The sequence below is a fragment of the Xenopus laevis genome, chromosome 5S, assembly GCF_017654675.1.
Source record: "Xenopus laevis strain J_2021 chromosome 5S, Xenopus_laevis_v10.1, whole genome shotgun sequence".
Taxonomy (NCBI): Eukaryota; Metazoa; Chordata; class Amphibia; order Anura; family Pipidae; genus Xenopus; species Xenopus laevis.
The window spans coordinates 60498654-60526442 of record NC_054380.1 but is presented as its reverse complement, the minus strand read 5'-3'; the positions used below and the strand labels follow the sequence as shown (position 1 = coordinate 60526442).

The 27789-nt window shown below is 38.7% G+C and overlaps 1 protein-coding gene across 2 annotated transcripts in view; it reads left to right on the top strand.

Annotated features, from left to right (window-relative positions):
- The window catches only part of pde7b.S (phosphodiesterase 7B S homeolog), a 262195-nt gene extending 234757 nt beyond the window's left edge, over positions 1-27438 (top strand). For both annotated transcript variants that reach the window (XM_041564617.1, XM_018265358.2), the window contains 10 exons: positions 7517-7668; positions 8890-8953; positions 18171-18266; positions 21065-21165; positions 22628-22759; positions 23310-23401; positions 24323-24467; positions 25025-25121; positions 25672-25752; positions 26198-27438. In XM_041564617.1, coding sequence (XP_041420551.1) covers positions 7517-7668; positions 8890-8953; positions 18171-18266; positions 21065-21165; positions 22628-22759; positions 23310-23401; positions 24323-24467; positions 25025-25121; positions 25672-25752; positions 26198-26406 — 1169 coding nt within the window. In that variant the 3' untranslated portion in view covers positions 26407-27438. The remainder of the gene's footprint in view (positions 1-7516; positions 7669-8889; positions 8954-18170; positions 18267-21064; positions 21166-22627; positions 22760-23309; positions 23402-24322; positions 24468-25024; positions 25122-25671; positions 25753-26197) is intronic.
- Positions 27439-27789: the final 351 nt, after the last annotated feature.

Here is a 27789-nt window from a genome sequence, read left to right as displayed (position 1 = left end):
AACACTATTGCTTTTATCAATGTGTATTGTTGCATTATACTGTATGTTGAACTTGCTCTGGAAATAAATAAAACTTAAAAAAAAAAAAAAAAAACAGACATCTGATGATATTTTAAGCATTTTATAACATAACTTAATTAGAATTAAAATCAAAATTGTCCAATGATCACATTATTTATAGCCTGACTTTTTCTTGCATTTTCTTGCAAGGAATTCGTTTTTTCAAACCAAAGAGAAAAGTTCAGTCACCTGACCAAAATAGTATTGGCACCACAGTAAAATTTGGTCTTCTACAAATACTCATTCCTATAATTACTACTTTTTTCCTACCTTAACACATTACGTGTTGGCCCCTTTTTGCAATGGGAGACTTAATTATTTGTGCTTGCTGGACTTAGTCATGTATCATAGCTGAAAGGAAAGGTTGTGGGAGCACTCCATGGCTACATAAAAATTTACTAAAATACAATGGAAGTGATACTGATCTGGCCAAATTAACTACAGACATGGAGAAAAAGAAGAGAGATTGATCAATGCACATTCCCTGGTCCCCTGTCATCTAATCTATACAGATGCATGTATTTACAAAGTGTAAGGTACTTGTGCCAAATATGTCTAGTGTTCTGTCCGATGTGGGGCGCAGGCGCAGGGGTGCGCAGGCTTCTGGGCATCTTTGGCGTCTGACGCCCACGTTCGCGTCTTTGCGCGGGCGCGCGTCCGTTTATTCGGACGCGCGCGCGTCGCGACGGACGCGAGCGCGTCGCGGCGGACGCGAGCGCGTCTCAACGGACGCGAGCGCGCTAATTGACGCTCTGCGTCAATCACGCTGCGGCGTCACGTTTGGCGCCAAAACTGTCCCTTTAAATAGTCTTCAGCAAAAGCAAACGGTGCTTGGTTATTTCCTTGCTTGGACTCGTTCCTGTTTGTTCCTGTTTGCCTTTTGGATTTGCTTCTCTCGTTACCGACCTCGGCCTGACTTTGGATTTCGCTTGTCTTCTGCTTGCCTACTGACTTCTGCCTGTTTACCATTTCGATAATCTTCTGCCTGCCTTTTGACCTCGGCCTGTCCCTCACTACGTTTTGTCTGCTGCCTGCCTATCGACCATCTGCCTGTTTTAAGACTACGACTTCGCTTCAACTTGCACTTGAATCATCCCTACGGGTTCAGTGAGCTGTACACTAAACAGCAGTTCTAACTGCTCTTCCTATATTGTCTCCAAAGAGCCTGACAGAATAACCAAGCCAGAATGGAGCCTTCGGAAGAGTTGCCTACGCTGGTCGATCTTTCTCAACAGATTTTGTCCCTTACTCAAGTAGTGAGAGAACTTCGGGGTGACTATATTCATGTGCAAGAACAATTACAGAGTTTGCAGATGTCCACAGTACCGCCAGACGCCTCCGCTTCCGGATTATCAGCTACTGCGTCAGGAGGGGCAGCTTCTTCCTCTCATCAGGAACCCAAGGTTGCTATGCCCGACAAATTTTCTGGAGACCGAAAGACTTTCAGAACCTTTGTTAATAGTTGTCGGCTCCTGTTTACCTTAAAGCCTCAGTCTCATGCTACTGATCAGATCCGGGTTGGAGTTATGATTTCGTTGCTTCAAGGGCAACCCCAGGCCTGGGCTCATCGCTTATTGGAGCAAAACAGCCCCTTGTTAGCAACTACCGACTCATTTATCCAGGCTTTGGCAAAGATTTATGAGGATCCTCATAAGGTGGAAACAGCAGAAGCGGCTATACGAAATCTGCGTCAGCTTCGCCGTCCTGTTGAAGAATATGTGGCAGAATTCCGGTGCTGGGCCCCAGATACGCTGTGGAACGATAGGGCTCTTCGACATCAATTTCGTCTGGGGTTATCGGAAACTTTAAGGGACGAATTGGCAAGAGTCGGGTTACCGTCTTCATTGGAGGAAGTAATTTCACTGGCCGTCCAGATTGATCAAAGAATTAGAGAAAGACGCCAAGAAAGAGGTGTTGGTCCCTCAATTCCGGAATGGGTGCTGCCTACAGCTCCTCCTCCAGTTTATCCTATTTCATCCTCTGATCCCGAACCTATGCAGATTGGGGTGGTTCGAAAGACACTTTCTGTGGAGGAAAGACTTCGTCGTAGACGGTTGAATCTGTGTCTTTACTGTGGCCTTGCTGGACATTTACTTAAAGATTGTCCCACACGACCCAATGGTAAAAATCGTCTTCTTCATTCTCCTATTTTACCATGTATTTCCACCTCTTCAGTCTTATATTCTTCTTCATCTGTCGTTTCAGTGGAACAAAAGAAGAATTGAAGTAGATGCGGTTGTGGACTCAGGAGCTTGTGGGTGCTTCATCAACCAGGCATTCGCAAGTCTTCATCAACTTCCTTTGGTCCCAAAGATTCAGCCCATTCCAGTTAAGATGGCGGATGGCAATTTCATTTCTTCTGGACCTGTATCCTTGGAAACCCCACATATTTTGACTTTTTCTGTTCAGGGCATTATGAGTTATTAAAGTTTGATGTCATGGAAAATCTGCTTTTTCCTGTTATTCTTGGAATTCCATGGTTAAGAAGTCATAACCCTAGTGTTGATTGGCAGTCTGGGACAATCCTTTTTAATTCTAATTATTGTCGAAAAAATTGTCTTCCGTCCGCACCAGTCTTGGCTTTGAATACTTCGGATGACGAGATTCTTCAGTTCGTTCCTCAAGTTTATCATGATTTTTCAGACGTATTCAGTAAGAAAGCAGCAGATACTCTTCCTCCTCATAGGAGTTATGATTGTCCTATTGATCTCCTCCCTGGGGCAGCTATTCCTTTCGGAAGGATTTACCCTTTATCTGAACCTGAGCTGGCTACTTTGAAGGATTATATTGACGAAAATCTCGCTAAAGGTTTTATTCGTCATTCTACGTCTCCGGCTGGAGCAGGTATCTTTTTCGTTGAAAAGAAGGACCACTCCTTAAGACCCTGCATTGATTTTCGAGAGCTTAACAAGGTTACAGTTAAGAATCGCTATCCGTTGCCTCTTATTCCTGATCTTTTTCAAAGACTTCGTCATGCCAAAATTTTTTCAAAATTTGATCTCCGAGGGGCTTACAATTTAATTCGTATTCGAGAAGGAGATGAGTGGAAGACTGCATTTCGTTCTCGTTATGGACATTTTGAGTATACTGTAATGCCTTTTGGTTTGTGCAACGCCCCGGCTACGTTTCAACATTTTGTTAATGATATTTTTCATGATCTTCTGGACCAATTCGTCATCGTCTATCTGGATGATATTTTGATTTTTTCCAATTCATTAGAGGAACATCGAAGTCATGTGAGAGAAGTTCTTTTAAGGCTCAGACATCATCAATTATATGCCAAAGCTTCCAAATGTGACTTTGAGAAGGCTAGTATTGAATTTCTGGGTTTCGTAGTTTCCGATCAAGGTTTTAAGATGGACATCAAAAAAGTGGAAGCGGTTATCAATTGGCCTTCTCCTGTGGATCGAAAAGGAGTGCAACGTTTTGTGGGGTTCGCCAACTTTTATAGGAGATTCATTAAAAATTTTTCTGCTATTATCAAACCCCTCACGGATCTCACAAGCAACAAGATTAAATTTTCTTGGTCTTCGGGTGCTCAACAAGCCTTTGATTATTTGAAAAAATTGTTTGTCTCAGCTCCTATTCTTGTTCATTCGGATGTCTCTAAACCTTTTACCCTAGAAGTTGATGCTTCAGAAGTGGCCATCGGAGCAATTCTCTCTCAGCGAGCTGGTCCTAAAGATGTTCTACATCCGGTGGCATTCTTTTCTAAAAAACTAAGCCCTACGGAAAGAAATTATGATGTTGGGGACCGTGAACTCTTAGCCATCAAAGGGGCATTAGAAGAATGGCGGCATCTTCTTGAATCCTCGTCAAGCGAGATGGGCACTTTTCTTTTCTCGCTTCCAATTCCATGTTACTTATAAACCTGGTTCTAAGAATATAAAGGCAGACGCTTTATCTAGAATTTTTCCAGTGGAAAAGGATACTACGCTTCCTGACACTATTCTTCAGCCTGGACATTTTTTATTGTTACAATCTTCTTTTATGGAGAATTTGAGAAATGCTCCTCAGTTGGTGTTGGATTATCCTGGGGTTAACGATTTGCTTCTTGAAGGTAATCTGCTTTTACGAAATAATAGATTGGTGGTTCCTCCTAAACTTCGTGTAGAGGCTCTTAAACTTATTCATGACCATCCTTTGGCCGGACATTCTGGAATTCGGAAGACTCTGGATTTAGCAAGACGTTTCTTTTGGTGGCCTTCTTTAGTAAAAGAATGTATATCTTTTGTTCGTTCTTGTGACTCCTGTGCCAGATCTAAACCGTCCCACAACAAACCTGTTGGTTTACTTCGCCCTTTGCCAGTTCCTGAGAGGCCATGGAGTTCTATTTCGATGGACTTTATTGTAGAGCTTCCTCCTTCCAACAATTACAACACTGTTTTTGTGGTCGTGGATCGTCTCACCAAGATGGCTCACTTTATCCCACTCCCTCGGTTATCTTCTGCGGCAGCTACGGCAGATGTCTTTATTAAAGAAATTGTGAGACTGCATGGTTTACCTCAGGAAATCATTTCGGATCGGGGTTCGCAGTTTACTTCTAAATTTTGGACTGCTTTATGTAAGGCCCTTAATATTTCTTTATCCCGATCTTCTGCTTACCATCCGCAAACCAATGGGCAAACAGAAAGAACCAATCAGACTCTTGAACAGTATATCCGCACCTTTTCTTCTCATCTACAAGATAATTGGTCTTCTCTTCTTCCTTGTGCAGAATTTTGTTACAACAATTCATTACATTCTTCCACGGGCCAAACTCCTTTTTTCTCTAATATAGGGTTCCATCCTATTATGTTCCCTGATGTCTTGCCGGAAGTGACTCTTCCTTCTCTACAGGATCGCCTTAAATTTCTCAACCAGAACTCCGGGATCCTAAAGACACACATAAGTAAAGCTCAACAAAACTTTAAGATTTTTTCAGATCGTAGACGAGGAAAAGATCCTGAGTTTAAGGTCAATGATAAGGTTTGGCTTTCTACACTGAATCTTCATCTTTCAAATCCCTCCAAGAAGTTGGCTCCAAGGTTCTTGGGACCCTTCTCCATCAAAAGGGTAATTAATCCTGTTTCCTTTGAATTAGATTTACCGGAGTCTTTGAAAGTGTATCCTGTCTTCCATGCTGCACTACTCAAGAAATTTGTGCCTAATACATTTCCTGGGCGTATTCCTCTTCCTCCTCCAGCGATCTCTTGTCAGGATGGAGTTGAATTTGAGGTCGAAAGAGTTTTGGACTCAAGGTTTCGGGGTAAGAAGTTACAGTATTTGATCAAGTGGAAGGGATTTCCTAATGAAGAGAATTCCTGGGAACCAGTGGAGAATATTCATGCACCAAGATTGGTTTCAGCATTCCACAGAAATCATCCAGAAAAAGCCTGCTGAAGACGTCCTGAGGCCATCCCTCAGGGGGGGGCAATGTAAGGTACTTGTGCCAAATATGTCTAGTGTTCTGTCCGATGTGGGGCGCAGGCGCAGGGGTGCGCAGGCTTCTGGGCATCTTTGGCGTCTGACGCCCACGTTCGCGTCTTTGCGCGGGCGCGCGTCCGTTTATTCGGACGCGCGTCGCGACGGACGCGAGCGCGTCTCAACGGACGCGAGCGCGCTAATTGACGCTCTGCGTCAATCACGCTGCGGCGTCACGTTTGGCGCCAAAACTGTCCCTTTAAATAGTCTTCAGCAAAAGCAAACGGTGCTTGGTTATTTCCTTGCTTGGACTCGTTCCTGTTTGTTCCTGTTTGCCTTTTGGATTTGCTTCTCTCGTTACCGACCTCGGCCTGACTTTGGATTTCGCTTGTCTTCTGCTTGCCTACTGACTTCTGCCTGTTTACCATTTCGATAATCTTCTGCCTGCCTTTTGACCTCGGCCTGTCCCTCACTACGTCTTGTCTGCTGCCTGCCTATCGACCATCTGCCTGTTTTAAGACTACGACTTCGCTTCAACTTGCACTTGAATCATCCCTACGGGTTCAGTGAGCTGTACACTAAACAGCAGTTCTAACTGCTCTTCCTATATTGTCTCCAAAGAGCCTGACACAAAGACAGGGTTTTTTTTACTTACAAAATTATGATCATAAGATTGATAAGCCACCATACACGGGTAAAACCCATATGGCGGTCCCTAACTATTTACCTCTGGTCATAATATAATGCTAAAGCTTCCCGGCATAAGAGCACTACCTGAAATAAAGGTCTCCCGACCTGGGCATTGGTTTCAAACATAGGGCTTAGTTCTCTCCCGCCATTAGCTTTCAAAGGGGAGAGATAACCGCAGCATTGGTTCTATGAGATTTATCCTCTCCCGCTTGCGGCTTTTAAGAAAGAGAAACTGCCCAGACCAACACCCATTTCCAAAGGCATTGTTCCACCATTTAAAGGGATGGGTGTGGGGTTGCTACAACCACATGGAAGCCTGGCCAGCAGCATAGCTGCTAAACTTCTGAACAGAATAGATCTGCTACAATACAAAATGCAAAAAGGAAAGGTTGTGGTAGCACTCCATGGCTAAATAAAAATGTACTAAAATACATTGGAAGTGCTACTGATCTGGCCAAATTAACTGCAGAGATAGAGAAAAAGAAGAGAGATTGATCAATGCACATTCCCTGGTCCCCTGTCATATAAGTAATCTATGCAGATGCATGTATTTACAAAGACAGGTTTTTTTTAGTTACAAAATTATGATCATAAGATTGATAAGCCACCATACCATGGGACCAGGGAATGTGCATTGATCAATCTCTCTTCTTTTTCTCTATTTATCATAGCTGGTCACGTCCTCTGATTTTTTTTAAATCCTTTAACAATCTTCAGAAAATTGCCTAGTTATTATTCACCCCATAGCTGTTCAGTTTTGCTGTGGAGACTGCTTTGGGAAACATCCCAGAAAATATATAAATGTGTAGTTATATACATAAAACAAAACATATGGCAAAGATGGGATATCATTCCCAGTAAATAGTAAATATGAGAAAGGAGCATTAGTTTATAAAATTAAAAACACAAAAGGAAAGTGAATTGGTTAACATATAAAATGTAAGCAGCCAAGCAAGGCATGTATCAGATGGACAAAATCTAAGCTACACCTGGAGAAACTAGCTAACAAAATGCCAGCATTGAACCATTTTCGCAATTTCAAACCTTTAAACATTTTTAGGGAAATCTGTACAGTCTGTTTATGAATTCATAGTAAAATGGCAGCCCAGAATCTTTAACCAGGAAACATGTCACATATATTATTTGTAATATAGAATATTTATTAGCAATAGTATTGCCCTGTAACTAGTAATTGATGTTAGGTGTTGTAATAGTTCACATTAAAATATTGTGTATTGCTAAATACTATTCTGAAGGACAGCCGTACTAATAAAAACTTCTTCAACATAAAAGGCTTTTGTTATTGTCAATTTTTCTTCTTCTGCTAGATTTCTTATATTTCATAATGTTTTGCTTTATTTAGATACTACACACTCAGGAGAAATTGGCACTAAGAAGAAAGTAAAGAGACTTTTGAGTTTCCAGAGGTATTTTCATGCATCAAGGCTTCTGCGTGGAATTGTGCCACAAGCTTCTCTGTACTTGTTGGATGAAGACTATCTTGGGCAGGCTCGGGTAAGGCTCAACAATGTAAATGACACAGAATTTGATCTTTGTATGTTTTAAAGGATTGCTTGTTGCTTTATCTTTTTTGTCCTATGTTTCACATTACCAGCCTGCACACAATAGAGGGAAAATATATCAAAGGATATGCTGCCTTTGGTATATTAATCCTAAACAGTAGACTATTTATCATGCTGTGCACCTTTTCTTTTCTGGTGTATTTCACCACATTTCTACATTAGCAAATTTACCTTTTCATAAAGCTGAAAAAATATGGTATCATAATGAATCAAAATTTTTGAAGAAGTACTCAACAACAGCCATGGTGCAAAAAATAAAGTAATCCCGGAGCCAAATTACATTTCCACTGAAAATTAATTTTGACTTAAATAAAGCATGACTTGACAAAAAAGTAATTGTTTACATGGATATTTAACTGCTTGTAAAAAATAGAAGAGATAGAGAGAAGAGAGCCAGTAGTTGCAAAATGACTTGGAGACATTTCTCACGTGCAAAATATACAGTGGAGAGTGATGTCTTCATAGTGATAAAGCACTTTATTTATTAATGCACCAGGGTGAGCAGAATAGCACACTTAGTGCTTATTCAGAAAGCTTTCTTATAAGAGGTGCAAGGCAGCCTTGTCCATACTGCCTGCCATGGGACTAGATGGTGCGCTTTAACTCTCATGACTAAATGACAGGCAAGTTAGGGAGTGTAGGGGGTGGAAGATTGGATGCCTAATTGCAATCCCTCCCTCCCCTCATAAATACAGTCCTGCCAAACGCTGGCAGCTCTATATTAATGGGGGATGCATGGGTCCATGCCATTATTGCTGATAACAGTGCAGCATGCAAAGAGCAAAAAAGTGATAAGTAGCATCATTGGAAATATTTGCAGTAGTCCAAGAAACATTAGCAACTAATCTGATTTTTATCTTAACTACATTAGATTGTTCAAAGTTGATTGTTTTGATTTACTGAAACAGTAACCCTGTGTTGCTACATATTATTCCCGAAATGTGTTTATTACCAGGGCAGACTTGTGACTAAAAACTGGTCATCCTTTACAATAGGTGAGACAATATATCACCTTGTTAAGATATGCTGTGCATGTCTATGGATAGATGAATATATGGCACTAAAAACAAAAAAGGATTATTTTCTTTCAACAAATGAATGCACTGAATATTATATTAAATATTGATTTAATATGATGACATTTTTTTCACAGCATATGCTATCTAAAGTGGGGATGTGGAATTTTGACATCTTCCTGTTTGATCGCCTGACAAATGGTAGGTTCAACCAATATACAGTATAGTATTAAGTTCTACACATGAAACTATGAAGATCAGGTGTTGGGGGACAAACTTGCTATCATCAAAAAAGAATTGGGAACCCCTCTCAGCCTGCATAATAATTTACTCCACTTTCAACAAAAAAGATAACAGTGGTATGTCTTACATTTCTGAGTACTGGGGTGTTTTCTGAACAAAGATGTTTAGTGAAGCAGTATTCAGTTGTATGAAATTAAATCAAATGTGAAAAACTGGCTGTGCAAAAATGTGGGTACCCTTGTAATTTTGCTAATTTGAATACATGTAACTGCTTAATACTGATTACTGGCAATACCAAATTTATTGGATTAGTTTGCTAAGCCTTGAACTTCATAGGCTGGTCTGTCCAATCATGAGAAAGGTATTTAAAGTGACTAATTGCAAGTTGTGCTTCTGTTTGACTCTCTTCTGAAGAATGACAGCATGGGATCCTCAAAACAACTCTCAAAAGATCTGAAAACAGAGATTGTTCAGTATCATGGTTTCGGGGAAGTCTACAAAAAGCTATCCCAGAGGTTTAAACTGTCAGTTTCAACAGTAAGGAATGTAATCAGGAAATGTAAGGTCACAGGCACAGTTGCTGTAAACCCCAGGTCTGATAGGCCAAGAAAAATACAGGAGCTGCATATGCAGAGGATTGTGATAATGGCTACAGACAACACAAAGATCACCTCCAAAAACCTGCAAGAACATATTGCTGCAGATGGTGTATCTGTACATTGTTCTACAATTCAGCGCAATTTGCACAAAGAACATCTGTATGGCAGGGTGATGAGAAAGAAGCCCTTTCAGCACTCCCGCCATGAGCTTGTTATATGAAAAAGCTCATGTAGACAAGCTACAGTCATTTTGTAACAAAGTGATTTGGACTGATGAGACAAACATTGAGTTATTTGGTCATAACAAAAAGTGATTTGCATGGCGGAAGAAGAACACAGCATTCCAAGAAAAACACCCGCTACCTACTGTCAAATTTGGTGGAGGTTCCATCATGCTGTGGGGCTAGTTCAGGGACTGGGGCCCTTGTTAAAGGCGAGGGTCGGATGAATTCAACCCAATATCAATAAATTCTTCAGGATAATGTTCAAGCATCAGTCACAAAGTTGAAGTTATTCAGGGGTTGCATATTCCAACAAGACAATGATCCTAAACACACTTCGAAATCTACAAAGGTAATTATGCAAAGGGAGAAGTACAATATTTTGGGACAGCCCCGACTTAAATATCATCTATGGGATGATTTGAAGCAGGCTTTCCATGCTCAGCAGCCATCAAATATAACTGAACTGGAAAGATTTTGTATGGAGGAATGGTCAAAAATACCACCATCCAGAATCCAGACACTCATCAAAGACTAAAGGAGGTGACTAGAGGCTGTTACATTTGCAAAAGGAGACTCAACTAAGTTTTGATGTAATATCTCTGTTGGGGTGCCCACATTTATGCATCTGTCTATTTTTGTTATGATGCATATTGCATATTTTCTTTTAATCCAATTAACTTTATGTCACTGCTGAAATACTACTATTTCCATAAGGCATGTTGTATATTAAAAGGAAGCTGTCAGTTTGAAAGCTCAGCCAATAATAAACAAAACTCCAAAGAATTAAGAGGGGTTCCCAAACTTTTTTTATATGACTGCATATATAAATATATAGTAACATAGTAAAATAACATAGTTCCTATATACTTATATCTATCCAGTCTTATGGAGCCACAACACCAAAGAACTTGTTACAAAAAGCACCTCAATAGTTTTGCCGTGTCAATCCTGGTGATAAGTTTGGTGAGCAAAACAATGGTAAATTTAAAAAAAATGCTATAGTAAATTAAATGTGTCTTGAAAAAAATTTTGAAGCCAGTGAACAAAAACATGGCTTTACGGGATTTACACCTACAAGGGCAATGAGTAACGTGCTTTTCCCTACAATGAGTAATAGGGAAACCACTTTTATTAAAAGTACTTGCATCAAAATGCACTTGGAGCCATTCAGTCCTGCTGTTCCCAATCAGGCACTGCTGCACCTATTGGCATATTGGCACCAGGGTTCCCAAAGTGCCCTGTATCAATCACTGCAGCTAGGTTGTGCTAAAAGAATAGGGTACATACATTTCTAAACTTCTGAACACAAGAACTGACACCAGAAAATATATAGTGGATAATGTACCCCCTACTGTAATTTATAAAGATATTATGTTACAGAGGAGTTATGTGACCATATAAAAGCACAAGGCCGCAGGCCGAGTGCTTTTATACAGGTCACATAACTCCGAGGTGACTATTAATATCTTTATAAATTTTAAGTAGGGGGTACATTATTCATTATAATCTAAAGAAGAGAAGAGAAGTTGTTGAGGCGTGTGCCTGTGTGAGCGCTAAGGGAGAGAAGACTCCTGCACAGACTGACTGAGGCTTACCATGTGGTCTTGGTGGGTGGTGGCACACTGCAGCAGGCAGTCTCTCTATAAGAGTCTCTTGAGCCGAGACCTCCGCACTCTGTCTCCCTAGTCTCCACACAGGGCAGTCACACAGTCTGACTCCAGCCAGCCAGCGAAGCAGAGGGGAGGGGGCGTGCCGGTGCAGCACAGCTGTGACGTCCACACTCCCCACCCACCCAGTCTCCAAGACTGAAGAGTGACAGGGTGTGGGAGGGGCAGACAGAGTGGTTGGAGGGGGAGCAGAAGAGGGAGAGAGGCGCTGATCCTTCCCATTTGTGTTTTGGAGCACAAGCTTTTCTGCTGCTGCTGCTCTTAAAGAGTCTTCCTGCAGCAGGGCTATTTGGCAGACCGAACACTGTGTCAGGCTGCAGCAGTCACTAAACAGCGGCGCTGCTCCTAACAGGAGGGGGAGGGAATAAGCGCCATATAAGGTCAAAACCCGCCTCCTTAGACATCACTCACTGGCTGACATCGCCGCTCCCTGGGGCTAGAGTTTTAGCTCTGGGGAAAGGAGGAGCGTTCCCTGCTGCATGTGCTGCGTGAGTACGATTCAATCCTGGCAGTCAGAAGGGAGGGGGCAAGAGCGGAGGTATAGTAAAGCTGCAGGGAGACGGAAGTGGTGAGCAGCGGCGGAAGTGCTGACTCAAATAAACGGCGCGTTCTGACGTCAGAACGCGCCGTTTATAGGGATATAATTTACAGTCTGGTCCCATAGGGAAATGACCAGACTGTAGATTATATATAAATAGGCACAACTGCACCTAATTTGTGACGATTCAAGCGCACATGCAATTAAATTGATTCATTGCTCACTTGCTCACTAGGCCTTATTTGTAGTTGAATTGAACAGGAGAAAATACCTTTTCTAAATCTTCCACTTTGTGAACATCAACATTTCCGATTTTTCCCGTCAGTCTCAACCTCAGCGGAGCTGGTGGACCAAGCAAAGTTCATTCAGCAAACACTAGGGTCTGTTTGAACAGTAGTGGTATATTTTGGTAGCCACGGATGAGTAAAGTATAACAGTGCTTTATTAGCATGTTCATGCAGCCATTACACTTCAACAGTAGCTTCAACTCTAACACCCCAAGCTGTATAGAAAGTACTGTGCATGCAAAGCACAACTCATGTGCACAGTGAAGCTGAAGCCAGTCCATAAGGTACACGCTTGAACTGAAACAAACCATAATGGGTGATAAATGCGGAGAGGTCTTTGCTTTCATCATGCAGTAATACTTGATGATAATCAGTCTGAAGATTCAGAGTAGAAAAGAAATTTGCTCCTCGGAGTTCTGAAAATATTTCCTCTAGGTGTGGCAAAGCATGATTATACATAACAACTGCTTTCGAATACCTCTAGTTTTCTTCTTTGTTACAACAATTGGTGAAACCCATTCGGAGGATTCCGATTTTTCAATCACATCTTGCTCTACCAGTTTCTTTAGTTCCTGTGAGACAGTCTCTCTTATAGAGTAGGACAATCACCATAATTTCTGGCGTACTGGTTTTACATCTGGTCTCAACTTAATTTTGTGTACAACCTTCTTTGCACAACCCAGTGAAGTGTTGCTTTGTGGTGAAATTTTAGACACAGGCTGTGTGGCAGGCACTGGTGCTGTAGTAATGAGACCATCAACTAATTGTAGGTTTAAAGGAACAGTTCAGTGTGAAAATAAAAACTGTGTAAATAAATAGGCTGTGCAAAATAAAAAATGTTTCTAATATAGTAAGTTAGCCAAAAATGTAATATATAAAAGCTGGAGTGAACAGATGTCTAATAAAACAGCCAGAATCCAACTTCCTGCTTTTCAGCTCTATAACTCTGAGTTAGTCAGCGACTTGAAGGGGGGCCACATGGTACATTTCTGTTCAGTGAGTTTGTAATTGACCCTCAGCATTCAGCTCAGATTTAAAAGCAACAGATATGACCCATGTGGCCCCCACTCAAGTTTCTGATTGGTTACTGCTTGGTAACCAGTCAGTGTAAACCAAGAGAGCTGAAAAGCAGGAAGTAGTGTTGTAGCTGTTATATTACACATCCAGTCACTCCAGCCTTTATACATTACATTTTTGGCTAACTAACTATATTAGAAACATTTTTTATTTTGCACAGCCTATCTATTTACCCAGTTTTTATTTTTACACTGAACAATTCCTTTAATGCAGCAAAGAATAAGCAGCACCCTTATTCACAATGTAAAAGTAACATTTTGCAGTACTTGATTCAAATTGTACCGTCACTGGCAAGCAACCAAGCACAGGGATTGGATCCTTTAAGTAAGTGACCAGTCTCAGGGTAGGTGCAACAAGTGGATATTTTGCAAAGTATTTCAAGAAAACATCCTTTTGTAGTATAGAAACAGCTGAACCTGTATCAAGCATCATGTTAATGGAGTGCCCTTTGTCAGCAGAATCAGTATTGACACTGACAGTGCATATAAACTTGTCTGGAATAAATGTATCAGCTTTATCCACACTTAATACTGTAGTAGTGACTTCATGAACATCTTTAGCGGAACTACGGCAGATCTTAGCACAATGTCCTACTTTTTTGCATTTGCGGCACTGTACAGCTTTTGCAGGACATATAGCATAATTTGCAGTGTGTTGTGTTGAACAACAGCAAAAGCAGTATTTTTTATTTGTATTTACTGCACGGTTTTGCAGTGAATCCATTTCCTTAGCACTGTATTTTGCCTGTGACTGTGCATTATTAGGCCACAGTGCTAAATTCACAGTCTGTACATTCCCAGCAGTTCCCTGACTGAGAGTTTTAGCCTCTGCCACTGCTGTTTCAATTAGCAGCTGTCAAGCACGCTTTCTAGCAGCAGAAATCCCCCCTTGGTCAGCAGCAATAATGTCATTTTCAATCATATGGATCCAAGCAGTAAAAGGTATAGTAGGCTCACCAGGGGTTGGGAGAAACAGTGCAGGCTGCTGCAGAGGTAGAAGAGACGTCTTGTCACCAATTTTTTATGTTTTGGTAGCCGAGGATGAGTAGAGTATAACAGTGCTTTATTAGCAGGTTCATACAGTCCTTACACTTCAACAGAAGCTTCAACTCTAACACCCCAAACTGTATAGAAAGTACTGTGCATGCACAGCACAACTCATTTGCACAGTGCATGCACAGTAGCTACTTAAATGCCTTGCTTTTGGAATGGAAATTCAAATTCATGCATACATACTTACGATTAATGTCCTGGTTACCCAACATAACCCACTCAAGGTGTTTGATGGCTGTGCATCTATATTTGGTGTTGGTCTAGGTCTAAAAAATAAACTTTAGAATTTACAGTTTTTGCAATAAGTTAAGCTGCCTCAATTCACTAATTAGTTCTATTACATATTGGTTCTCGTGTATTAGTAAAAAGTGAAAGACAGGATGTGGTGGAAATTCTGATATGCCACTAAGAATGGAATGAAACAGCTTGGTTCCATAATGGCAGTTTGATGTTGAACAATGTCGACTCAAGATAGATTAACAGAGTGAGCTGTTGCAGCAGTGCTTGTTATAATCCTGTCTTAACAATGCATTACATAACATGGATGTAATCAGCTTCAAACTGTCAACAGATGGTGGGAGTTTAAAACAGGAAGTAATCATATAAAATTATAAATATGTTCAATTAGCTATCATATTCTCTTTATGGGCCAACATCAATTACAAACCAATTCTGGGTTGAGATTACATTATGACTGTCTAGAGGTTTCATCTTTTAGTAAAAACAAGAGAACAGGTAACAACATTACTGGAAATACATTATAAACCAAACATGTCTGTTTCAAAGGTACTACATTACAAGTTTTTGGTTTAAATATACAGTCTTATCCAACTTTTATTGGCCAGCACAGCTTTACAAAAAACACATACAATTGAATCGGGCAATTCCTGTAAAATACCATGCATATCCTATCCGAAGCGACCATGCACTAATTCATATGTGTTAAATTTCTGGGGTTTAACTTTTTTGTGTTGTGAAGAAAAAAGTTTTAGTTCAATAATTCTACATGTTAGTGGTATCTCATCTTGGTATCACTTCTCATATTGTTTGCTTTCATTGTGCCATTCCTAATAATTGTAACCAAGCCGACATTACACTGTTACCCATAGCACCCAGAAATTCCTAAAGATAATGTTTATCAATAGGGAATGGCAGCCATGATTTTTTAAAGCACTTTTTTTAGAACCCTTCATTTTAAGGTTAGGAAATATTGATCGTTCGATCGATGTATTAAAATCCTTTGATCGTTCGATCGAATGAATTGTGGTAAATCCTTCGACTTCGATATTCAAAGTTGAAGGATTTAACTTCAATGGTCGAATATCGAGGGTTAATTAACCCTCTATATTCGACCCTTAGTAAATGTGCCCCTTGATATATATATCAATATATTTGTAACTATGGGTGCACTGATAAAAAAACCAGGCTTTAATATCTTGTTATGAGCTTTGGGGTCTGTGGCGAAATGCTGATACTCAAAGGGAAATCTTCAACAGAAAAATCCAAACACGTCATTCACTACTTGCATTGTAACTGATCTCAGCATCTTCAAAGAAAATGTATTTTTCTTTTCCAATCTTCCCCTCATTGGGTTTATAAACAAATGGGCTAAATGGCACCACTGCAGTTAACTATAACAACTAATAAGATCTTTGCTTTCATTTTCTACCTTGTTGACTATTCAAAGCTACTTGGTACCGTAATTGATTGCTTGGCAGACCCTGGGGAAAAGTGACTGTTCAATAGTAAACTTCATGACAGCATAATAAACTGGCAGCATAAAGTTTATATGTGTACAGACAGTTATTTTATAATTACTTTTACTTTAAAAAAAAAAACAATTTTGGAATTAGAAAAAATTAGAACTGCAAGGTTAGCTTCCAATATAAAAGTTAGCAGCAAAGTCATTGGGGCAAATTCACTAAGATTCGTAGTTGCGCCAGGCGTAACTTCGCCGCACTTCGCTACACTTCGCCAGGCGTAGTTTCGCCAGCGCTCCGCAAATTCACTAAAATCCGAAGTTGCGCACAGGGGTAGCGTAAGGTGGCGAAGTTGCGCTAGCATTGATTCGCTAAGCGAAGCGAAGTTACGCTATGGTTAATTTGCATACGGCGTCAAATTCAAATTTCAATGGAGGAATACGTAGAATCACTACAAATGCCTGGGAAACCTTCAAAACATCAAATAAAATTTTTTTTTTGCCCTACACATGTGCCCACTGTATAGTTAAGTTGCCATGAGTTAGGAAATGTAGGGGGGAAGGAGGGGAGCCCCAAAAATTTTTTCGATCTTTTTCAGCCTATCACCCATAATATAGAAAAAAACGCCAGCGTTTTTTGGGACTTAGAAAAAATTTGAACTTTTTTTGAAGCAATCCCTATCTACTCTATTGCGCTTCGCCTGGTCTGAGGTGGCGAAGGAAGTCTAGCGTAAAAGGTAGCGTTCAGTACACTGCGCGCGTTAGTGAATTTGCGTAGTTACGTCCGTAGCAAAAATTCGCCAGGCATAAGGGTGCGAAGTAACACTAGCGAATTTACGCCAGCGTTCGTTAGTGAATTTGTGAAGTAACGAAAATGCCCAACGCTTGCGAATTGACCCTAGCGTTAGGCGCTTCGGCGCTTAGTGAATTTGCCCCATTGGGTCTGTAACTTAATAGTACATATACAAGTATGGCATATGTTATCTGGAAAGCCATTATCCAGAATGCTCTACAGTCTGCTCCTACAGACTCTATTTTAATCAAATAATTCAAATGTTTAGAAATTATTTTCTTTTTCTCTGCAATAATAAAACAGTATCTTGTACTTTATCACAATTATTAATCTTTATTGCATTCAAAACAATCATACTGATTTGAAATTGACCAGAAGTTTTCTGTTTGAAGGGCTGATAGTAGAACTTAGAACTATCTTAGACATAACTGTGTCGGTAACTTCGAGCACATCTCCCTTCCACTCCAGCTGTTGTCATGACTTAGTAGGAGCTTGGAGAATGGTCAGAATGTAGACACACTATTGTCATTTTATGTACTGCTGTGATATGCTGCTTTTATTGTGTCTTTCGTTCTGTAATGTGGATTGTGTGAAACCAATAAAAAAAATATATTTAAAAAAAACAAAAAAACAATCATACTGGGTTTATTTAATGTTTAAGTGATTTTTTTTTAATTTTAGTAAAATAATGGTATGATAACCATAATTACAATAAGATCTCAAATTAAAGAAAAACATATATCCCAAACATTCTGGATAACAGGTACCATATCTGTATATTGTGCTGCTGCCTTTGGTTTTGGTTCAGTTTTAAACTTCATAAAGGTGCTCTACACAGATCAGCTCATATGTTAAAAAATGCAATTAACTCATTTTCACTTAATACGTACCAACTCTGTATTGATAGGTGAGATTTGTTGGTTGCAATTGGTACAGTAATTACATAGTATTTAGCATACACAGTATGTGTGACACGGCTGTTTTAAATTAGACACCTGTAATTTTCCATTTGGTATGTTACAATAAAGCTAATAAAGCAGTTTACTTTGGTAAGTGCTGGGCTCCCTTTATCTACATGAAATACATTGATTGATGTGGCCATACATCAGGGAGTCGCACCACTAGAAGGAAAAGCAATTTGTATACATAGGGTGTGTTCCCAATTCCAAAATCTTATTACCCTGTAAGTCTATCGCATCTATATTTATATGTTATATTTATTTCTTTTTTTTCTTCCAGGTAACAGCTTAGTTACATTATTGTGCCATCTGTTTAATGTCCATGGGCTTATTCATCACTTTCAGCTTGACATGGTCAAATTACACAGATTTTTAGGTGAGTACTATGATATATGAATATGTTCTTGACTAATTATGCATTATGCTATGTTGCTACCCTTAGCAGATTTGTAATGATGAACAGAATATATCATAGTAAGTACCATGCTTTTTATATGCTAATGGCTAATTTTGTATTATTATTTAGCAGATTTGTAATCGTAACTGGAATAGAACAAGCAAGTGCCTTGAAGTTGATAAAAACCACTGAACATGCATTATGCCTTAAAAGAGTCTTTCTCACATTGTGGCCTTTGTCTTTGAATTTCATCAATATATTTTCATCTTGTAAAATTGCCCTGTTTGAAAATCCAGGACAACATGCATTGAGAAATCCATTTTAAGGTCTAGAACAGGCCCAAAGATAGACAGTCATGTATTTAGACAACTTAGCCTTTCTTTAGAAAGACAACCCCCTGGGGGCTGTAGCATACACTAAACCGTTTGTGTATCCAAATAACTGGGTGTGGATAGAGCGGTCTTAGAGGTCTATTAAAGGGATAATGTCATGGGAAAACATGTTTTTTTCATAACGCATCAGTTAATAGTGCTACTCCAGCAGACTTCTGCTCTGAAATCCAATTCTCAAAAGAGCAAACAGATTTTTTTATATTCAATTTTAAAATCTGACATGGGGCTAGACATATTGTCAGTTTCCCAGCTGCCCCAGTCATGTGACTTGTGCCTGCACTTTATGATGGAACTACTTTCTGGCAGGCTGTTATTTCTCCTACTTAAAGGGATACTGTCATGGGAAAAAAAAATTTTTCAAAATGAATCAGTTCATAGTGCTGCTCCAGTAGAATTCTGCACTGAAATCCATTTCTCAAAAGAGCAAACTGATTTTTTTATATTCAATTTTGAAATCTGACATGGGGCTAGACATTTTGTCAATTTCCCAGCTGCCTCTGGTCATGTGACTTGTGCCTGCACTTCAGGAGAGAAATGCTTTCTGGCAGGCTGCTGTTTTTCCTTCTCAATGTAACTCAATGTGTCCCAGTGGGACATGGGTTTTTACTATTGAGTGTTGTCCTTAGATCTACCAGGCAGCTGTTATCTTGTGTTAGGGAGCTGTTATCTGGTTACCTTCCCATTGTTCTTTTGTTTGGCTGCTGGGGGGGGAAAGGGAGGGGGGTGATATCACTCTAACTTGCAGTACAGCAGTAAAGAGTGATTGAAGTTTATCAGAGCACAAGTCACATGACTTGGGGCAGCTGGGAAATTGACAATATGTCTAGCCCCATTTCAGATTCCAAAATTGAATATAAAAAAATCTGTTTGCTCTTTTGAGAAATGGATTTCAGTGCAGAATTCTGCTGGAGCAGCACTATTAACTGATTCATATTGAAAAAAGAAATTTTTCCCATGACAGTATCCCTTTAATGTAACTGAGTCAGTCTGAATCAGTGGGACTTGGCTTTTACTATTGACTGTTGTTTTTAGATCTACTAGGGGGCTGTTATCTTGTGTTAGGGAGTTGCTATCTGGTTACCTTCCCATTGTTCTTTTGTTAGGCTGCTGGGAGGGGGATGATATCACTGCAACTTGCAGTACAGCAGTAAAGAATGACTAAAGTTTATCAGAGCACAAGTCGCATGACTGGGGACAGCTGGGAAACTGACAATATGTCTAGCCACATGTCAGATTTCAAAATTGAATATAAAAAAATCTGTTCTTTTGAAAGATGGATTTCAGTGCAGAATTCTGCTGGAGCAGCACTATTAACTGATGCGTTTTGAAAAAAAAAACATGTTTTCCTTTAAGTATCAAAAGAACATTTTCAGTTGTATCCCTGTTTTGTCAGTTTGTGAGTTTTGATTGGAGACTCAAAAGAGGCTAGCCTAAGAAGTGGTGGAAGAATTTAATCTTTTGTTTTCCTTGGATCATATGCATGCATCTTTTTCTATGGATACCCCTTTCCCCCTGGTTCTGCTTGCAATACACTGTATTCTTGATAATTATCTTAGGATCTTTAGGCAAACATGCCAGTTTTGGTAAATACATTACTAAATGAGAATTCAGTGAGAAGGTATTGTCAAACACAGTAGGATTACAGAACTTTACAGAAGAGATATCTCATAGAATTAATCTACAGTATGTCTATTTTTCTTTATGGGAATAGCAAGTATGCAAGATTTATGTGAGTCCTTCAAGCAAGTAAAATCAGTTCACCTACTATTCTGCAGAAGCACTATATGTCCTTTAAATGCTACAATGAATGTAAAGTATGTGAACCATAGAGATGGAATTCTAAGGCTATTCACATTTCTGATACTACTGGTAATCAAAATATACCCTCTGTTTCTTAACCCAACTAATTTGAGCAAAAACTGGCATATGAGATAAAAAATGGTACAGGGGGGGGGGGTACTGGTGTAAGCTGATGGTCGAATTCACTGGCCCCAACCAATAGGTCAGATTACTTGGTAGAAGGTGGAAATTGATTGGTAGTCAGCTGTGCTAGTTGGCTGACAGCATTTTCGTAAGGATAGCTGTGTCCATTCAACAGCCCCATTTTTAATTGCCTTAAACCTGATGTCATCTACAGTATGACAACAATAAAATTGCAGCTGCAAAATCATCTTTCCAAACAAATATGAACTAGTTCCAGCTTAAGAAAAAGGAAACGTGATATTTGTTAAAAGCATTAGCCCTAGTCTATCTTTACATTCATCCTATAAAGTAGTTACAGCTAGGAAGGTGACATTTGTAATTGTTTTTATCGTGAGACTCTTTGTAAATATCACATATTTTAAAAATTGCATGCAGCAAGTGATGTTTTGTTTTCAATTTTAGTAATGGTTCAAGAAGATTACCATAGCCAAAACCCTTATCATAATGCTGTCCATGCTGCGGACGTCACACAAGCTATGCACTGCTACTTGAAAGAGCCAAAGGTACATAATATAATCTTTGTGTTTACAATTTGTAAATGCAATGAAGCGTATTATTCATCCTACTGATATGCCTGCAGTTTAACATTAAAGTCTTTTTTTATACATCCATGTCCTTTTTATAAGACTACAGTTTAAAATAGGGGTGCAAAGTGCAAAGTATAAACAAGCACAGAGTTCATATTTTTCCCAAAATGCACCTTGCTTCACTAGAGTTGCTTCTGCAAACACTGCTTGTGTTAATACTAGTGAGATGTGGGTAACCCTGGCTCTCACCTTCCCTAAACCTCATTCATAAAAGGTGCTCTTGTGTCCCCTCATTTTCAGCCGACAAGAGCTCAGTAGTCAGTTACTATGGTTAGGGGGTATAACTTTCTTGTATAGGGGTTCTATGCAGAGCAGTATTATGCACCCTAGCAAACTAACACTTAGATCTATGTTCATGGTAACATGAACACATTTATGCCTCTTAAAGGAGAACTAAAGCCTAAAAATGAATGTGGCTAAAAATGCCTTATTTTATATACTGAACTAGTTGCACCAGCCTCAAGTTTCAGCTTCTCAAAATCAGAGATGATCAAGGACTTTAAACTTGTCACAGGGGGTCACCATCTTGGAAAGTGTCTGCAACACTCACATGCTCAGTGGGCTCTAAACAGCTGTTGAGAAGCTAAGCTTAGGGGTTGTTGCAAATGATGAAGCAGAAACTGAGGTTAGTCTCTAATATAAGCTGGTGGTACAGGGCTGATTATTACATTCTGATGCTAGTTGCACTGGTTTTTGTGCTGCTATGTTGTAATTATCTGTATTAATTACTAATCAGCCTTATAATGTGACATTAATATTCTATGTGTACTGTATATTTCGGTCCCTAAACTCAGTAACTGAGCTGCAGCACAGAGCATGTGCAGTGAATCAACAGAAGATGGGGAGCTCCAAGGGCATCATTGGAGGCACATATCTTTACTGCTAAATGGATGTGGTTGCCTTGGGCAGGTACAGGCACCCAAAACATAATGTACAACATTTCTAGCCTACTTTAGTTAAGCTTTAGTTATCCTTTAAATGTAGACCATGGACCCTTCTCCTGCTATATTAGCAGTGCATGATACTATTTAATAAGTTTAATAATGTTGTAACAGCTAGTACAAAATGGAGCCTTAATCAAGACTGCATCTGCAAAACCTTCTAAGAAGCTACAACAAAAAAAACAAATAGAACAAATAATGAGAAAGAAAATTCACAACAGCTGGGAATGATATACAGATTCTATATAAACATGTATAAAAACAAATAGTTTTGGCAAAACTATAGCATCTGCATTAGTGTAAAACATACTTATATAGGATGATACCATATTTACCTTTATTTGTAACTGAGCTTTTGCAATTTACATTTTTCCCAAAACATTTGCAATTTGCACTATTTACGGCTTAATTGCAATTTCTTGTCTTATCCATAATAGCTTGCCAGTTTTCTTACGCCTCTGGACATCATGATTGGGCTATTAGCAGCAGCAGCACACGATGTTGACCACCCAGGGGTTAACCAGCCATTTTTAATCAAAACCAAACATCACCTTGCAAGCTTGTATCAGGTAAGGTGGGGAAAAGGATTGTGAACCACAGAATGTTTTATTGGATAATAATAAACTAGGTGTCTGAAAAAAATCTATATTTTCCTATGGCAAACTTTAGTTTTGCCCCTAAAACAGAGTGCATAGGATTAGAGTTATGCTGATTTGTCTAAATCCAAGTTGTCATTACTATTAATAGTGAACAGAGAACCCAGGTAAAAATATGCAAGCAACGATTTTTTGCAGAAACAAAAAACTGCTAAAGCCCCAATGCTATAAAATTAAATAAACAGAAGAAACATAATAAAAATATATGAATACCACTCACAATTACAAAACATACTCTTTTAGTAAGGGCTGGGATCAAAAAAACAAAACACAAGACAAATACCAATCTAGTACAAACTGTTCTAGGCATCACCAGTACTGTTGTAGGCATCCACAGGTCTCCATGTCCCTCTATCCTTGTGATAGCAATTTTCTTTTGGGATAAAGATGCCTTTTCTTACAGTCATATTAATTTTTCATACAATGTAATTATGCTTCTTATTATACTGCTTTTCCTTAATAGAACACATCTGTGTTAGAGAACCATCACTGGAGGTCCACTGTCGGAATGCTGCGAGAATCACGCCTATTAGCTCACCTGCCAAAGGAAATGACGTAAGTGATATTACACATGGCATCAATTATAATAAGTGTTTATTTATAAAGTTAATGTTTCCAATTGTGGTTTGTTTATAAACTTCAAGCATTTTTCATTGCATTTTATTGTAGATTAAAGAAAAATAAACCATAACCTACAGATGGGCTTTATTTGTGCCTTTAATATTCAGTTAAACATTTATGGAAACTGATTGGTATGTCAGGTGCATCCATCCACACCAATCTAAACAAAGGAATAGGAGTTCAATGTTTCACCCTTGATTTTAGACTGGAATTAATTATTGAACATAGATGATGTTTTAGTCATATGCTGTTCATAGCAGCCAAAATTATTTTATTAGACAGTCACAGGCATATATTTTAGTACGGTTTATTTGATTCGAAAATCATATGGCATTCATGCCTTTTATGGCAAAGAAGTGGCTTGTAGTATTTTATGACAGAGAGTCTAGCTATATTTAAAACAGATAATGAGTTACAAAAGATTTATAGCAGATTAGTAACAGCCAGTATAAATGATTCAGAGTTTGCACTACTGCAGCCTGGAGAAGGTTTAATAAAATTGCATAATAGAGTACAGTAGAGAGTGGAAGACAATACAGAAATCAAATCCCCAACAATTTGTAAACTCATTAGGTACCTCATGTAACAAAAATCCTACACTATACCTGAAATAAAATTATTAAGAAAATTAATGGCTGAAAGTATTAATTAAAGCCCATAATATTTTATTATGCATCATCATTGGTAATTTAAAAGGAAACAGTCCTTTAAAAGGTACAAATGTCTAATATGGTTGCAGCTGATTTACCAGCGTCTGCTGCAGTGTATGATTGAACAAGCCATGTGAAGCCTTTAAAGCAGTGCCCTCTCTGTGTTCCTTCTGTTTCATGTATCCATGCAATGTTTCGATTTCAGACAAGATATTGAACAGCAGTTGGGCTCTTTAATACTGTCAACAGATATCAATCGGCAGAATGAGTTCCTTAGCCGTTTGAAAGATCACCTGAACAATAAAGATCTGTGCTTGGAGGACACAGAGCACCGGCACTTTATGCTGCAGGTAACACTGATTCCTGTAGTATAGGTGTGCCTACATTAGGAAGACTGCTTAACCGTAAAATGCATTCTGCTGGTTTTAAAACTATGTGAAGGATATTTGTTCCGAACAAATATTATTGTTTTGTTGGGATCTTTTCATAAAGAAACTACACTCTCTTCTTAAAACAGTTCATATCTTCAATACTCACCTACATTGTATTACATAATTAGTTAATGCTTCAGTGGAGCAGTAGAAGTAGTAGAGACTTATTAGACATGCTACTGTGTGTTACTACTTCCTCTACTGCTCGCTAGGTGCATAACAAATTTTTCAAATTTTGTAGGGTTTGGATTTGGCTCGGCTAGGCACTTGGATTCAGGAAAATCTGAATCCTGCTGGAAAAGGCTTGGATTTGGTGCATCCCTAGCGACAAGCAATCTTAAACCTTATACCCTATTAATTAATGAGCCCTCATTTGTCAAGTATATACTTATCTAAGGTGCGTTGCATAATTGCCATTGCTGCTAAATTTACTGATTTAAACAACCACATTTAATTGTCACCCTTACCATATGTAGATTGCTCTGAAGTGTGCTGACATTTGCAACCCATGCCGTGTCTGGGAACTGAGCAAGCAGTGGAGTGAAAGGGTCTGTGAGGAATTCTACAGGCAAGGTTTGTAGCTAAGCACAAAATTTCAGGGATCCTCTCTAACAGATCATCTCTAACAGAATTACAAGAGCAGGCATATTTTTCCAATACTTTCCATTTAATTTCTCAAAATTACTTGCGGCCATACACACTATTGCAATGTATTCATTGCATCAATGCACTGGTTCACCCTGCTTTAATGAAATGACCATAATTAAGGGAACCCTGCAATAACACATCCATTGAAAAGGTTTAACTTCCAGGGCTTCCTTGGCATGGTGCTATGCTACACCACACATGGCTATATACTGCCATCTAAACATTAGGCATTGCCGCATATTTAAAAAGTTATTGATCTTAGCCTGTGCCATAATATAGTAATCATATGTCAAGAGATTAATTTTAAAATTGTATAATAGAAAGCTTTACCTCATAATGTAAAAAAATTCAGTTGGAAATTTCAAAGAACATTCCCCTACTCTATATCCCAGAATGAAACCTTGAGAATCCTATACCCTCGTAATTGTTGTACATTAATAGACTTGATAACATACAGTAGCTGTTTATTTTTTAGGAGAACTTGAACGAAAGCTTGGACTGGATATAAGTCCTTTGTGCAATCAGCAAAAAGACACTGTACCAAGCATACAAGTTGGTGAGTCTGCACTTACTCATGCAGTTACATTTTGCATTGATAAAAGATACATTCTTTTTTAAATTTCCACCATTTGAAAACTATATGGTATTTTCTAGGTTTCATAAAATTGCAATGGGTTTTTATGTTCTATCAAAATAGATGAATATTGGAAGACTTTTGAGCATTAAACATGTATTTTGCTTATATATAGTAAAAACTGAGCTGAAAACTCATGGACGAGATTCAATTCAAGGAGAAAACTATTCTCCAAATTCAGTTCCAGTTTTTCCCATAGACTTGAATAGTGTTTTCATGCGATAAACATGAGATATGTTTTTCTAAATTGAATTGCATCTCAAATTGAATATCGTCCGTTTCATGTGATAAATCTTTTTCTCACTGAAATGAATCTGGCCCAATGTTTCATATGCTGATGAATATTTTTATTTTGTCTTTTCTACAGGTTTCATAACATATATAGCTGAGCCCCTCTTTGTTGAGTGGGGCCATTTTACAGGGGACACACCATTATCTGTAAATATGCTAAACCATCTCAGGAAGAACAAATCTAAGTGGAGAGCACTGCTGCACAAGCAACGCAACAAGAGCAATGACCATTTGGGGCAAGGAACAGAGGACAAAAAGCTCACAGAAGGTGGTGCCCCGCAATGACTATTTCAGATTATTCTTTGTAGCATTTCTGGTCTTTCCTTTGCTTCTTACAATGAAGAATGCTTTTAAAAAAGCTCAGATGAGCTGCTGTTGGTTTTCACAGTAGTTGGGGTAAATAGGGTTGGAGAAAGAAGCAGAGAAAATAATTTAAGGTTGAGGTAGCCAGTCATCTCTCCATATTCTGGTGTCCTGTTGTCTCACTCTTTCCAGCATATCTGTCTTATTTCTCCAAGAGTTAAACCAGCACCAGTGGATTCTGATGGTCTTCATGTTATGTGGCCAGTGGATTGATGAACAGAGAAACAAGGCTTTGTACCTTGATACAGTGACTTTGAACAATAATCAAGGCACTTCTTATACCATAACTACCAGAGCTGCAGAAGGAACTCTTTGAGAATGTCATATAATTGCCCCATCACCTGGAGCTGTTTGCTTTTTTGTTTTATAAAAGCAAACACATTGAATAGAACCACAGAACAGAAATACACCAGCATTAACTGGACTCAGATGTGATTCGTCTGAGAAATGAACTTTATTTTAATATGCCCTGAAAGAATCAAAAAAATATATAATTTCTTCTTAAATTTTATACTCATAAAAACTGTTTGAAATATTTGAATTAAGCACTACCTTAGAAGACGAGAGACTTTTTTTAATGCTTTAACACCACTTTGGATTCTGGTATCTTAGCTACAATAAGGTGTAATGCATTGAATTTTTCATAAAGAATGTGATGGCCATATAAATGCTGGTGGTAAATGTTCAATGTTCCAGCCTATGGTCACTTTATGGTTTTTAAGATTGAAGGTTTAAAGTTGTTATTGCAAACTGTGTATAGTCCCACTTGTATATTTTCTGTATATACTAAGCTTCTTACCCACATGCCAAAATAATTGAGGATCGGCTACCTGTACAAATATTGGCACTGTGAACAGAAAACTGTTACTTTTAACAAAAAATTTTTTTGTAAATATGGTAAATAGATTATCTCTAATAGTGCTTTCATTTTCATATAAAGGCCTTAAATTTTAACTTGTTGTGTTTCAGTTGTTGCATTCTCCAATGTGTTTTGGTAAATCTCCAGAATTCATCAGCACTTACAAAGAATCTGGTAGCATTCACAAGCATTTCACCATGACTTCTAAAAGATATCGGTTCTGCTTAGATCACAATTGTTTCAGTTAATGATCATTGATTGTTAAGATGTACAGTACTCCTGTATTAAGGGTCTCTGGATCACAAGTGATTTTAACAGTGGGGCGATGATGTTTAATTCTATGTTTTCCTGTAATAAGGTGTTAAATATTACCCACCAGCCAGCCTGCTAGCCTGTGGATGAAATAATAGTGCACATTATAATGAGATACTAAGAACATATTAAGT